The following is a 12,738-nucleotide window of genomic DNA, read 5'->3' as shown; positions in this document are numbered from 1 at the left end:
TTCCCTTTTAACCTGTAAATAGTAGTATATTGCATTTCCAGAATTTTTAGGTATTGAACCATTCTGCATTCTTGAGATAAACCCATCTGATCATGATGTATAACTTTTTTAATGATAGCAATTTAATTGACTAATCTTTTATTCAGGATTTTTTTCATCCATTTTAAACAATTCCATTTATTGCATAGTTGACATACAATAAAGGCACATGGTTAAAGTGTACACTTTGATAAAACATATGTATATGTTCTTGAAACCATCACCAAAACCAAATAAAGTATCCATCATCCCCCACCCCCAAAATTATTATGTGTCCCTTTGTAATACCATCCCTCCATCCCTCCCTAACTTCTCCTACTGATCTGCTTTGCAATCTCTGGTAACTATTGATCTGCTTTCAGTCATTATAGATTAGTCTGCATTTCCTCGAATATTATATTAATAGAATAATATATCGTGTAAGCTTTTTTTTCTGTCTTCTCTTTTACTCAGCAAAATTACTTTGAGATCCATGTTTAACATCTATGAACAGCCTCTTTTTTTATTGTTCTTTTTATTGCTGAATAGTATTCCACTGTATGGACATACCATAATTTGTTCATCTAGTCACATGTTGGTGGGCGCTTGGTTGTTTCCAGATTTGGGATGGTATACATAAAGCTGTTATGAACATTTATGTACATGTCTTTGTATAGACATATGCTGTCATTTTTCTTGGATAAATGCCTAGGAGTGAAATGGCTAGGTCATATGGTAGGCCAGCTTTTCAAGAAACTGCCACATTTGTTTCCAAAAAAGTCTTTATTTTGTCCATATTTTCACTGGGTATGGCATTCTAGGTTGATGGCTGTTTTTGTTTTGTTTCTTTTTGTATGTTCAAGATGTTGTTCCACTGTCTTCTCACTTGCATTGTTTCTGATGAGAAATCTCTTAGAATCTACACATTTGTTTCTCTGTATGTCTCTTTTCTCTGGCTACATTTTAGGTTTTCTCTGTATCACTAGTTTTGAGCCCTGTGATTACAATGTGCCTTAGTTTTGTTTTCTTCATATTTCTTGTGCTTGCAGTTCATTGATTTTCTTGGATCTGTAGGTTAGCGATCTCATCAAATTTGGAAACATTAGGCCATTGTTTCTCAAAATATTTCCCACTGTCTGTCTTCATCCAGGAATCTCCATTTTACTTATATTTGGCTGTTTTCCTGATGCTCTGCTCATTCCTTTTCAGTCTCTATTCTCTCTGCTTCATTTAAAATAGTTTTTATTGCTATGTCTCTCAGTTCATTGATTTTCTGTGATGTCTAATTTGCTTTGAATTTTATCCAGTGTATCTCCTACTTTGCAATTTTCAACTCTAGAAGTTCAATTTGTATCTTTCTCTACCTTCCTGTCTCTATTTAATGTATTTCAACTTTCCTTTGGTTTCTTGAACATGTAGAATGCAGTATAATAACTGTTTCAGTGTCCTTACCTACCAATTCTATCACCTGTGTCATTTTTTTTTTTTTTTTTTTTGGTCAGCTTTTTCCTAGTTTCTTTGAATTCCTGATAATTTTTGGCTAGATCCAAACTTCATAAATTTTACCTTTTGGGGGGCTAGACGTTTTTGTATTCCTATACATATCTCTGTATTTCTATGCATTGTCCTGGATTCTTTTAAGTCACTTTAAAACAGCTTGAACCTCTTGGTCTTGCTTTTAAGCTTTCTTAGGTAGGACTGGGGCGGCATTTAGTCTAGGGTTCATTTTTCCTGACTACTGAAGCAAGACCTTTTCTAGAACTCTAATACACGCCCTCAGAATTGTGACATTTCCTTTCTTGCCACTGGAACCAGGCACCGTTTCTGGTCTGCTGCCAGTTCTTTATACTCTTTTCAGTTGGTTGTTTTCTGGGAGTCAGGTAGTTTTGTCACACTGTGCTGAACAGTATTTACTTGAATATTTGAGGGGACACTCCTCAGAGCTTCATTGTTCTGTGTACCTTCTTCCTATCAGGTAATCTAGTCTGTGAATTTTTGATACCTGGCTTACCCAGACTCCTACCTTTGTCTCCTGAAATTGGAGAGATTTCTGAAATTTCTCCAGATTCTCCTTCCGTACACCATGGCCTGGAAACTACCCTGGCAGCAAACTGGAGAAAGTATAGTGTTTACGTAATTTGTTTCCCTGCTCCCCGGTATTATTATCCTTCATTACTGGTGTCTAATGTTTTGAAGGATACTGTTTTATATATTTTGTCTGGTTTTTAGTTGTGTCAGGGAGGAAATTAAATCTGGCCCCTAATCCTGCATTTTGACTGGAAATTTACATTATATCTATATTCATAGGTAGTCTGGTCTACAATGTAGTTTACTCATCCTATTATTGTGTGACTTTAATTAAGGTTTTACTACCCTTGTGAAACAAATTGGGTAGACTTCCTTCTTTTACTGTTTTTCACAACTATCTGTATAAGATAGGGAATATCTGTTCTTCAAAGGTTAAAGAATTTATAAGGCTTGACTGTTAAGCCAACGAAGCCCGTGATCTTAGAAGGAAAAGAAGTTAGAGATTTTCATTACTGATTCAATTTTTTGATGCTTCTCGTTCATTTAGCTCGTCTGTTTCTCCTATGTCATTTAAGTGATTTATATTTTTCTTAAAGATTATTTATTAATGTTCTCCAATACATTTGTCTGAAATTGTCATGAAAATTTTTCTAAAATTTTTATTATATGTATATAGTTATATTTCCCTTTAACTCTTAATACTGTTTAACTGTGACTTTTATTTTTAGTATTAGTAATTCCTGCTAGTAGAGGCTTATTTATTTTATTAGTTTTTAAAGGTAATACCCTTTAATTTTGTTACTTTTCTTACTTTTGGCTTTCAAATTTATTACTATCCGCTCTTATCCTTACCATATCCTTCTACTTATTTTTAGGTTTACTGTGCTTTTATCTTCACGAGTTTGTTTGTTTTTTTTTTTAGCTAAGTTAGGTGAAATGACTTTCACTTATTTTTAATATTTTTGCTGTTAATGAATGCAATAAGCACTCTGGCACTGTTTGAAGGTAGCACATGTTATCTCTAAACACTTTAAAGGGTGTATTCTTAAATACAAATTAACTTGAAAGCAAGTAGCAGTACTGAATATTAGAGCTGAAATTTCACTTTCATGTTAACTTCTTAGGGTTGCTATACAAAGAATCACACACTGTGGTTCAACACAACAGAAATTTGTTATCTCACAATTCTCAAGGTTCAAAGTCGAAAATCAAAGTGTCTGCAGAGTCATGCTTTCTCAGAAACCTGTAAGGAAGAATCCTTCTTTGCCTCTGCCCAGCTTCTGGCGCTGGCTGCCAATCCTTGGCATTCCATGGCACACAGTGGCACCACTCTTGTCTCTGCCTCTGTCATCACATGGAGTTCTTCCCATGTGTCTGTCTTTACATGGCGTTTGCTTCTTCTTCTAAGTACAGAAGTCATATTGAATTAGGGCCCACCCTAATGATCTCATTTTAACTTGGTTACGTCTATAAAGACCCAATTTCCAAATGATGTCACATTCACGGGTACCAGAGGTCAGGACTTTGGCATATCTTCTTTGAGGTTACAGTTCAATCCAGAACAACATAATCGAAAACTGAGATCCAAGAAGTTGAAGTAACTTGCCCAAGGTCAAATAATTTCATTACTACTGGTTACTACTCAGATTTCCCCATTCAGAGGTTTGTTTCAAATATTGTAAGATATACAGTTGGTAAGTACCTCAAAATGGTGGTGCATAAATATGAATTTAAATTATGGTAAACATGACACTTATAAATATGAATTTCTGGGAAATAAAATCTTTGCTCATCCACCAGGGGGAGCCAGGCTCAACAGGGCTCCCAGGACAACCAGGAGTACCAGGAGAGGATGGGGCTGCAGGAAAGAAGGTAACAACAGTATGTTTTTCCGTGACTAGAGTAAAAACTATTGAACCACACTGATACCTTGGTCCTGCAGGAACTCAAAGTAAACCATCCAGGACAAGCTTAGTCTTTTTAAAACATCTCATAATTATAAATTTCCTTTTCCACTTATTTCAGAGAGGAAGAGCACCAATTTAATGGGTGAACAGGGTCTCATGCTCTCTGCTTTCTCTCTAGTGTTTCGACCATGGTACCCTCCAGTGATCTAGTCCCTTTGTGATTCCTAGAAAGTACCTGAGTGTAGCCTTAGAGAAAAACACTTTTTCCCCCTCCAAAATGAGAGGCTGTAAATGCATTCAGGAAGTAAGGCCATTGTAAAGATTTTCTGAAGTGTTATGAATTGACATTTGAAATACTCATTTTTCAATATAAGTAGAGAAAAATAGCAGATGGAAAGGCTGAAGGTCTTTCCGTTTTTTTTTTTCTTTTTAAGCCAAACCATCACATGTGAATGATGAGCCATAGGAAAGTGAGTATAGTCTTTGAAAATTGGCTGAGAAATTGGACTTTTTCATATTTCAGCGGCTCTGAGCTAAACTAGAGCTTGATATTAATTTATTAAAGTTGGTAGATTTCCAAATCCATTTTAAGACTAGAATGAAGGTCTTTTTTCGGAGGGTCTCAGCAGAGAATCCACTGACCAGAAAAGGAGACAAGGTGGGCTTACACAAACTGTCCGTGGAGAGTCAGCTAAGGCATCATTGTCATTTCCTCTAGGGAGAAGCAGGGCTTCCAGGAACAAGAGGCCCAGAAGGACCACCTGGAAAAGGACAACCTGGCCCTAAGGTATGGAATTGACAAAGTGTTGAGGAAAGCAGATTGCCCGAGGAGACAACTGGGGAGAAATTCGATTGTTAGACTGGTATTCCTGCTATGTCACATGCGTTTACTTCTGGTTTAAAATTATGGATCTAGCTTGTCGGAACCTTTGAAAGACAGCAAGTATGTATCATTCATTTTTGTTTTCCTAAGATCTATCATAAGACCCAGATAATAGGAAGAGTTCAACACATGTTTTCTCAATAAATGCCCACATTGACATTTTAGAAACAGAAAAGAAGCCTTGAAATACATCCTTGAGACTTGAAAGTCCATATATTTTCTTCAAAAATTTATAGAATCTCACACAAAGCAATAAGAAATAAGTCATAATCCCAACCTTATTAAACGGAGGTTGCACTTTCACAACTTGGCCTAAGTTTATTTTGCACATTATAGAAATGCTGGTTGAATAACATCTTTATAGGTCAAGATAAGAATATCCAAATTCATCGACAAGACCACGAGTGACATAACCTACAGACTCTAAGGTGCCAGATGTTCCTGCAGTTTTTGTATAGTCATCAATGTTCATATAAAGATTATGAATAATTACATATGAGTAAAGTAAAAATAAAATCTGTATAATTATTAGTGTTCTATTTATAATTGTATTAAAATGGTCATTGAAAACCTAAGAAATCTATGTTTTATGCAAATATTGGCTAAAATTGAGTCCTTAACCTTAATTGTAAGAATTTGAAATTTAAATTCATTTGTAGAATTTCAAACAGTTTAATTTATTGACTTATCAGACTATGAGATCTCTTTTTTTGTGGGTGAATGTTGACAGAGAATACCTTTTTCACATCGTACAAAGACATTTTTAGAAATGCTTGTCTATTAACATTCAGGAAAATGAACGTTTTCTAGAATATACTTTCGGAAAATAGACCCTTGGAGTTAACCATTGAAGCTGTAGAATGAATGATGTCTCTGAGAAAGAGAGCTGAGGTTTGAATCCCACCTTGTGTTTTAGCTGGAAAAGAACATTCACAATAGTGTGAAGATAAGCAGAATAGCTATCATGTTAGGGAAACCAAGGAGAGGGGGTTTCAAGAGGAAAGCAATTGGTGGTGTTGAATGCTACCAATAGAGCAAGGACAATGCTTTGGAAAAAGAGGGCTCAGGATTTGTAGCTCTGAGGGGTTTTGTGGTTTATGGAGGGTGATGGAGAAGAGTGGTAGGAATATATCACACAGCCCAGGCATGCTCTTGTTCAGTGTTGGCACTTTATTACCTTTAATTGAGTTCCTATTGCTATCTTCTGGGTTATTTAGGTCAGTAAATTAAACGTGGGAGTGAATGGAAGAAAATAACTAGTTGGGGTTAGATTTTGCCTCCATTGGCAAATGATAATGATACAGTAAGTTCATGGTACAATAACATTCAACTGTTACTTTTTATCACCCGTGTCCCTGCTCTTTATTAGTTCGGACCTTGGGGAGTTAATTACAATCTGTGGGTGTAATAGGAGTTCACCTCTTCTTCACGGAGTGTCTGCATTGCTGATGACCTTGGGAATGTGTCAGAAATGTGAATTCTTGGGTTTTAATGCAGACCTACTAAATCAGAAACTGTGGATGTGGGGCTCAGCACAAACCCTCCACGTGGGGTGACAAGCCCTCCACGTGACTCTGATGCACTCTTAGGTTTGAAAACTGTGGTATAATCATTTATCTGATAAATGATTAAATGGTTTCACCTGCAACCCTCAAATTCATTCCTTTGTTGAGCTGAGCATACATTTAGATATGATACCTTGCAACTGAGCCCTAGTTTAAGGATCGCTTTGTAATTCTCTGAGCTCTCTGGTTGGAGGTCACAAAATTCTTTCAGAGAAGCTTAAGGTTACACAACCAGGCTGAGGAATAGCCAGTAGGCAGTTTCTAACTCTGCTCCAGGTTAATGCTCATGGATCTTTCTACCAATAGAATTATTGGTCTCCTTCGGGAGATAGAGCTAGACTCCTCATTGAGGAAGAAATGGGGCTGGATTTGAAAAATCTGGTTTCCTTCAGTGGTAACATTTTGTGTAGCTATTTCATGCTTCACTACCTTGTTGCCACTTCTTTTTAAAATTAGATTTTTTTCCATTCAACTATAATTAACATACAGTGTTTTGTTAGTTTCAGGTGTGTAATATAATGATTCAACAATTCTATACATTTCTCAGTGCTCAAGATAAGTGTACTGTTCATCCCCTTTACCTATTTCACCCATTCTTCCACCCAACTCCCTTCTGGCAACCACCAGTTTGCTCTCTATATTGGAAAACATCTCATTTTACATTTCAACACTGAAGTGGCATTAAAGCTGAAAAAGCATAGGTAGCTCTCTTTTCTGAAACTGTGAATGTCTCAGAGGCATCTGTTAATAAACCAACGGTGAAAAGAATTGTGAATTCAAACTGAAGTCCCCAAAGAGAGATACTGAGCTTAGATTGTTAAAAATATTAAATCACATTGAATAAATGGTGAAGACTGAACAATTCTGAAGTCCCCCTATCTGCTCAAGAACATTGACAAATCCCATGCCACCCAGCAGGACTTGGGACACATTGCTAGGAAATCAGTGTCGGTTGATAACAGGGTCCTGATAGGGTTGTTAGAAGAGCGAGGACGGTTTGTTAACACAACTGTCTTTTTATAATTATTTCATCAGGGTGATGAAGGGAAGAAAGGGAGCAAAGGAAATCAAGGACAGAGGGGATTTCCAGGGCCTGAAGGGCCGAAGGTATGTTTCTTATATTCTCATTTGTGCTCTCGGGAGATTGAAGTTGTGTCTGGTTTTAATAGAATAGTAGATTTCCACTGCAAATTGGATTCCCTGGTTCCTACTCAACAAATACAAAACAAAACTCCCAAATGAAAAAGGCTTTAGAATAAGCATACTATTCCAGACCAAACAGGATGGAGTAGAGTCCACAAACTATGTCATCTCCACTGGAACATTTATGATTCTTAGAGACAATCTGTTTGTCAATTCTTTCAACTTACCACCAAATATTCAGAAGTTGGGATGAAGTTATGACTGTAGGAGATACCAATTCTCTACCATCCTTTTTTGCTAAACAACAGCACAATTCCAGACTAAGGCAGCACAGTGATGATGAGGAGTGGGGCTTCAGAATGCGGTAGAGTAGGATTTTCATCCTGCCCCCACCCCGAACCTTTCTGGGCCCGTCACTTCAATCGCAGAAAGAAAGTAAAAATAGTACCTATTCTAAGATCGCTGTGAAGATTGAAAGAGTTAATAAAGCACTTAGCACTGTTCCTGGCACATAGTACGTGGAGCTATTCAGAGAGTAAAAAATCAATACTGTGAAATGGAAAGTAGGAGATATATGTCCTGATAAAGTGACCAGGACAGGGTGCTGAGGATGAAGAAAAGGAAATTGTGAGACAGGCAATTAGGTATGTGTCCTGACTTAACAGGAGAGAATATTGAGGTCATTTGGATGTGTCAGGAAACAGAAATTGCAAACCTAAAAGAGTTCAGGCTTCTAGGAAGATGCTACTTGTAAGGAGACAAGGAGCATATTCAAGGACCAGATATTAAAAAAAACAACTAAAAGGGAAAAAAAATGGTATCAGCCACATACGAGCAGGTAGAAAATAAAGCATTCTCTGTAGACCAGTTATTAAGCTTCAGTGTCCATCAGTGTCACCTGGGAGCTTGTTACAAATCCATATTTCTTGCGGCATCTGGGTGGCTCAGTCAGTTGGGCGTCCGACTTCAGCTCAGGTCATGATTTCATGGTCTGTGAGTTCGAGTCCCGCATCAAGCTCTGTGCTGACAGCTCAGAGCCTGGAGCCCGCTTCAGATTCTGTGTCTCTCTCTCTGCCCCTTCCCTGCTCATGCTCTGCCTCTCTCAATCTCAAAAATGAATAAATGTTAAAAAAAAATTTTTTAATTGTATTTCTTGGTGCCATGCCTGGATAGCGCGACTTAATAGGTGGGTGGGTCCTAGCCATCTGTGTTTTGTAAATAAGTGCCCTATGCTCCAGGTAATTCAAGAAGCACCTGATGAGAAATGCCGCCATGTAGGGAAAATGTTGTATTAGTATTAATAATAATGGTTATTCCTTATATCTTACTCTTATTCAAAGTATTTTTTCTGTATTTTGAAATAAAGCTTTTTTGATGAAGAATTGCTATTTTTTAAAGCATAATCACAATTTAATACAGTCTTTAAGAGAATTCTATACTATGTGTATAATTTCTTATTTTAAAAGAATAGATTAAATCTAGAAGCATAATCTTGTTTACTCTGGTTTAAGTGAGAATTTTAATGAGTTGATGTTTTATCCTTGGCCATAGGATTGAACAGGGTGGTTGTCTGTTGCCAAAATCCTCACTGTGTCATGCGCCATTGCCTTATGGGTTCGGAATTAAAGACTGGTGTGTGCATGTGTTGGCACGATCTGGGCCCTGGTTGGCTGGTGTGCTCAGCCTGTGGGTCGTACAGGGTAATCAGCACAGTGGGAGGGTCTCAGCTCTGAAGATGAATGTGGTCAAGGGCAAGAGTCTTAGTGGTGAATCTGATTGATGGAGCCCCTCTTGGAGGAGACACGGGGGCCAAGTGGGCAGCTCATGCACTTGGAAACAGCTCAGTCTCTAAGGCAAGGGGAGGCAAATTTCTTGGAAAAGTATAAGTAGTAAATAATTTAGGCCTTGTGGCCAAGAGGCAAAATTGAGGATATTACATAATCACTTATATAACAATCATTTGAAAATGTGAAAACTGGGATGCCTGATAGAACATGTGATTCCTGATCTCAAGGTCATGAGCTCAACTCTCATGTTGGGTGTGGAGCCGACTTACAGAAACAAAACATGAAAACCATTTTTAGCCAATGGCTGTGTAAAACATGGCAGCAGGCAGGATTTGGCCTGAAGGTCGCAGTTTGCCACACCTATCCTACATCAGTAGTTTCCAAACTGATTGATTATAAATCCCTACTAGCAAAAATGAATTCGACCACACCTCAATATAGGTTTATTTTTTAATTGTAAGTTTTATTTATAAACTATCATATTGTTATGATATTTACATAAATAATTGAAAATCTAAAAGATGAGATAAAAATATATCATGAAGCTTTAATATTTTCTTCTAGTATCCCAAATGGGTCATTTTGAACATGTCATGTTCTTTTAATGACAATTACTTTGCATAGTGCTCTAAATTTTTTTTTAAGGTTTATTTATTTATTTGGGGGAGGAGGAGGGCTTGCACACATCAGGGAGGGACAGAGAAAGAGGGAGAGAGAGAATCCTAAGCAGGCTCCGTGCTGTCAGCACAAAGCCTATCACAGGACTCGATCTCACGAACCACAAGATCATGACCTGGATGCTTAACCGACTGAGCCACCCAGGCTCCCCAATGGTGTTTTTAAGTGAGGTATTTGTACCTATATCAGAACCACCAGAAGTGCCTCATAAAATTCATATTCCTGGGCCCAGCCCCTAGAGCTACCGAATTAAAGTTTCTGGGGCTAAGACCTGACTATATTTTACCAAATTCCTCTTATGATTTCTCTACACTAAAATTTGAGAATCCTGGTCTAGAACCAGGTGAGACAGAGATATTGCTTGGGTTTTTATTGAGAGTCAATATTGAGATGCCAAAAAAATTAAATAAATAAGTAAATAAAAGACATGTTTGAAATTTTCTATTAAAAATTCCATTGTTTTTACCATAAACTCCCTACTTCTGAAAAGTGATGTGAGATAGCATACAATAGAAGACTGATACACCATGGGCCATAAAATAAAATAAAATAACAAAGGAAAAAGTTATAAACTAAAAGGAACATTATTTGCCTGCCAAGTGTACCCAAGAACTTATGCTGGAGAAAGTTCTTGTAATTGAACACATAGTTCCCTCTGAGCTTCCTGGCACACAATACAAAATGGAAGCACCGTGAATTGCATAATTTTTATTGGCAAATAAAAGAATACACAAGAGATAAAAATTTCCTAATACTCAGAAGTTAATTGAATGCATTTATTAAAGGCACGGAAATCTTAATCATTAAAAACTTTAGTAGTGGTTTACAAAGATGTTCAAATATTTTCACATTGGTCTGGGAAATAGGTCATAATATTTTAAAATGCTGGGAATACATTTCTATTTTTCCTAATATAATTCCTATATATGATTTCTTTGCTTGCAATGTAGTAAGTATTTTGCTCTTTTTTTTTAGGGTGAACCAGGAATTATGGGCCCTTTTGGGATGCCCGGAGCATCAATTCCTGGACCACCTGGGCCAAAGGTATGCATTCTTGAGAATACTTATTTTTTATATATACATATTTTAAACTTGGATCTTTGGCAGGTGGGGTGGGGAAAAAAATTCATGATACCAATGGACTAGAATTTTAGTTTTGGAAGAACCCCAAGATATTATCTAGTTCAACCCTGACAGTTCACAATTAAGCAAACTAAGGTCTAGCAGGAAATTCAAGATTAGAAAACAGATTTCTAGCTTCTGCTCTTGAACTTGTCACTTCATCATGAACTACCTCCACCAAATCCTGGAACCCTAATGCAAGTAAAAATGTACTGTGTTTATTCAGAAGAATCAGGTAGGGTTAATAATCAGAAAGTCTGGCAGGAAAGAAATCTACTCAGATTTAAGAGGTTCCCATTCTTACAGTCCAAGTATTTGAGTCTAGGTAGCCACCTATTTTAGTGGCCTTCCTCTAAACAGCTGTCATAGTCTTTACCAACAGGTTTTATTTGCTTAGGATTTGCAATCCCTCTCAAATACATTAGAAGAAGCCACTACCTCAAGATCAGAGACTGATAGATCAAAGCCTTTATAAACTGGTTCATCTCTTTTGTGCTTCGTGCTATTATGGCTTCTCCTGCTACTTAAAGCCTGAAACTGAACATTATTTGAAATATGCAGGGAGACAGGGGAGGACCTGGGATGCCTGGATTTAAAGGAGAACCGGGAATTGCTATTCGAGGACCAAAGGTAGGCTTTATTCATGTTCTTCCCTCTACGAGACAGAAGAGAAAGGGGATTTAACGCACAGTAAGTTTATAGTTGAGACTGTTCTACTCACTGTCTACATTGAAGAACTCAGTGCATTGTTTTCGTTTTTAAAAATCAAGCCATCAGATAATTTATTTTTCATAAATGTGGAGGAATGATAGCCCCTTATGGTGAAATTTTGGATGACTCAATAGTTGAAAATACTCCTTTTGTAATGTCTGTGGTACAAGAGATTATATGATCTCTAGCTTCTTTCATTTACATGTGAATGGCCTAGGTGTCTCTTCTGCAAACCACCACTGTGGAAAACAAAGCAGAGAAATTTAACTCAATAAATCTTCCAAACTTGAACTTTTTGGACAGCGTTTTGCAGAAGAGATACTGAAAGTTCATGTTTGGAAGCTTTATTGAATTAAATTTCTCTGCTTCGTTCTCCATCTTTCAGTTATTTTAAATGAAAATGCAAATAATTATAGGAGAAGACGGCTTTCAGTAATCATATCTATTTTCCATGGCAACAAGGCACCATTTCCCTGTTCACACAAAACCCAGCATCGCAGCAAAATTTAACATTCCAAATGTCACAAGCACATCCCATCCCCGTTTATGAGAACAGGCTTCAGGGCTCCATAATCAGCACTTCATTAAATCAGTAGCATGTTGTTATGTGGTTTTGAAACTGGTTTTAGTTCTATCAGATTGCCTCTTGTGGATACAAGGATTCAAGTACTAACATCAGGGATTTTCAAACTTCAAAAAAGAAAACTAAGAACCATTTTTGAAATATAATGCAAAACCTATTATATACTGCAATTAAGTTGGAGTGGTCCTTTTAAAGGTCAAGGGAAGATCCTGAACTCCATTGTTCTTAATCACTTTAACAGTTGTCCTTGCTAGAGAGGCAATCTTCTGGTTTATTGAGGACACAGAAGGTTCCCAGGATGTGGGATTTTCAA

The 12,738-nt window shown here is 37.1% G+C and overlaps 1 protein-coding gene across 1 annotated transcript in view; it reads left to right on the top strand.

The window, feature by feature from the left end:
* The window catches only part of COL28A1 (collagen type XXVIII alpha 1 chain), a 181,856-nt gene that overhangs the window by 82,916 nt on the left and 86,202 nt on the right, over nucleotides 1–12,738 (top strand). The window contains exons 19-23 of the mRNA XM_030308009.1: nucleotides 3,847–3,918; nucleotides 4,672–4,740; nucleotides 7,437–7,508; nucleotides 10,985–11,053; nucleotides 11,693–11,761. Coding sequence (XP_030163869.1) covers nucleotides 3,847–3,918; nucleotides 4,672–4,740; nucleotides 7,437–7,508; nucleotides 10,985–11,053; nucleotides 11,693–11,761 — 351 coding nt within the window. The remainder of the gene's footprint in view (nucleotides 1–3,846; nucleotides 3,919–4,671; nucleotides 4,741–7,436; nucleotides 7,509–10,984; nucleotides 11,054–11,692; nucleotides 11,762–12,738) is intronic.

The sequence above is a fragment of the Lynx canadensis genome, chromosome A2, assembly GCF_007474595.2.
Source record: "Lynx canadensis isolate LIC74 chromosome A2, mLynCan4.pri.v2, whole genome shotgun sequence".
Classification (NCBI taxonomy): Eukaryota; Metazoa; Chordata; class Mammalia; order Carnivora; family Felidae; genus Lynx; species Lynx canadensis.
Note: the sequence above shows the minus strand (reverse complement) of the source record. Positions and strands in the feature narration are given on the sequence as shown.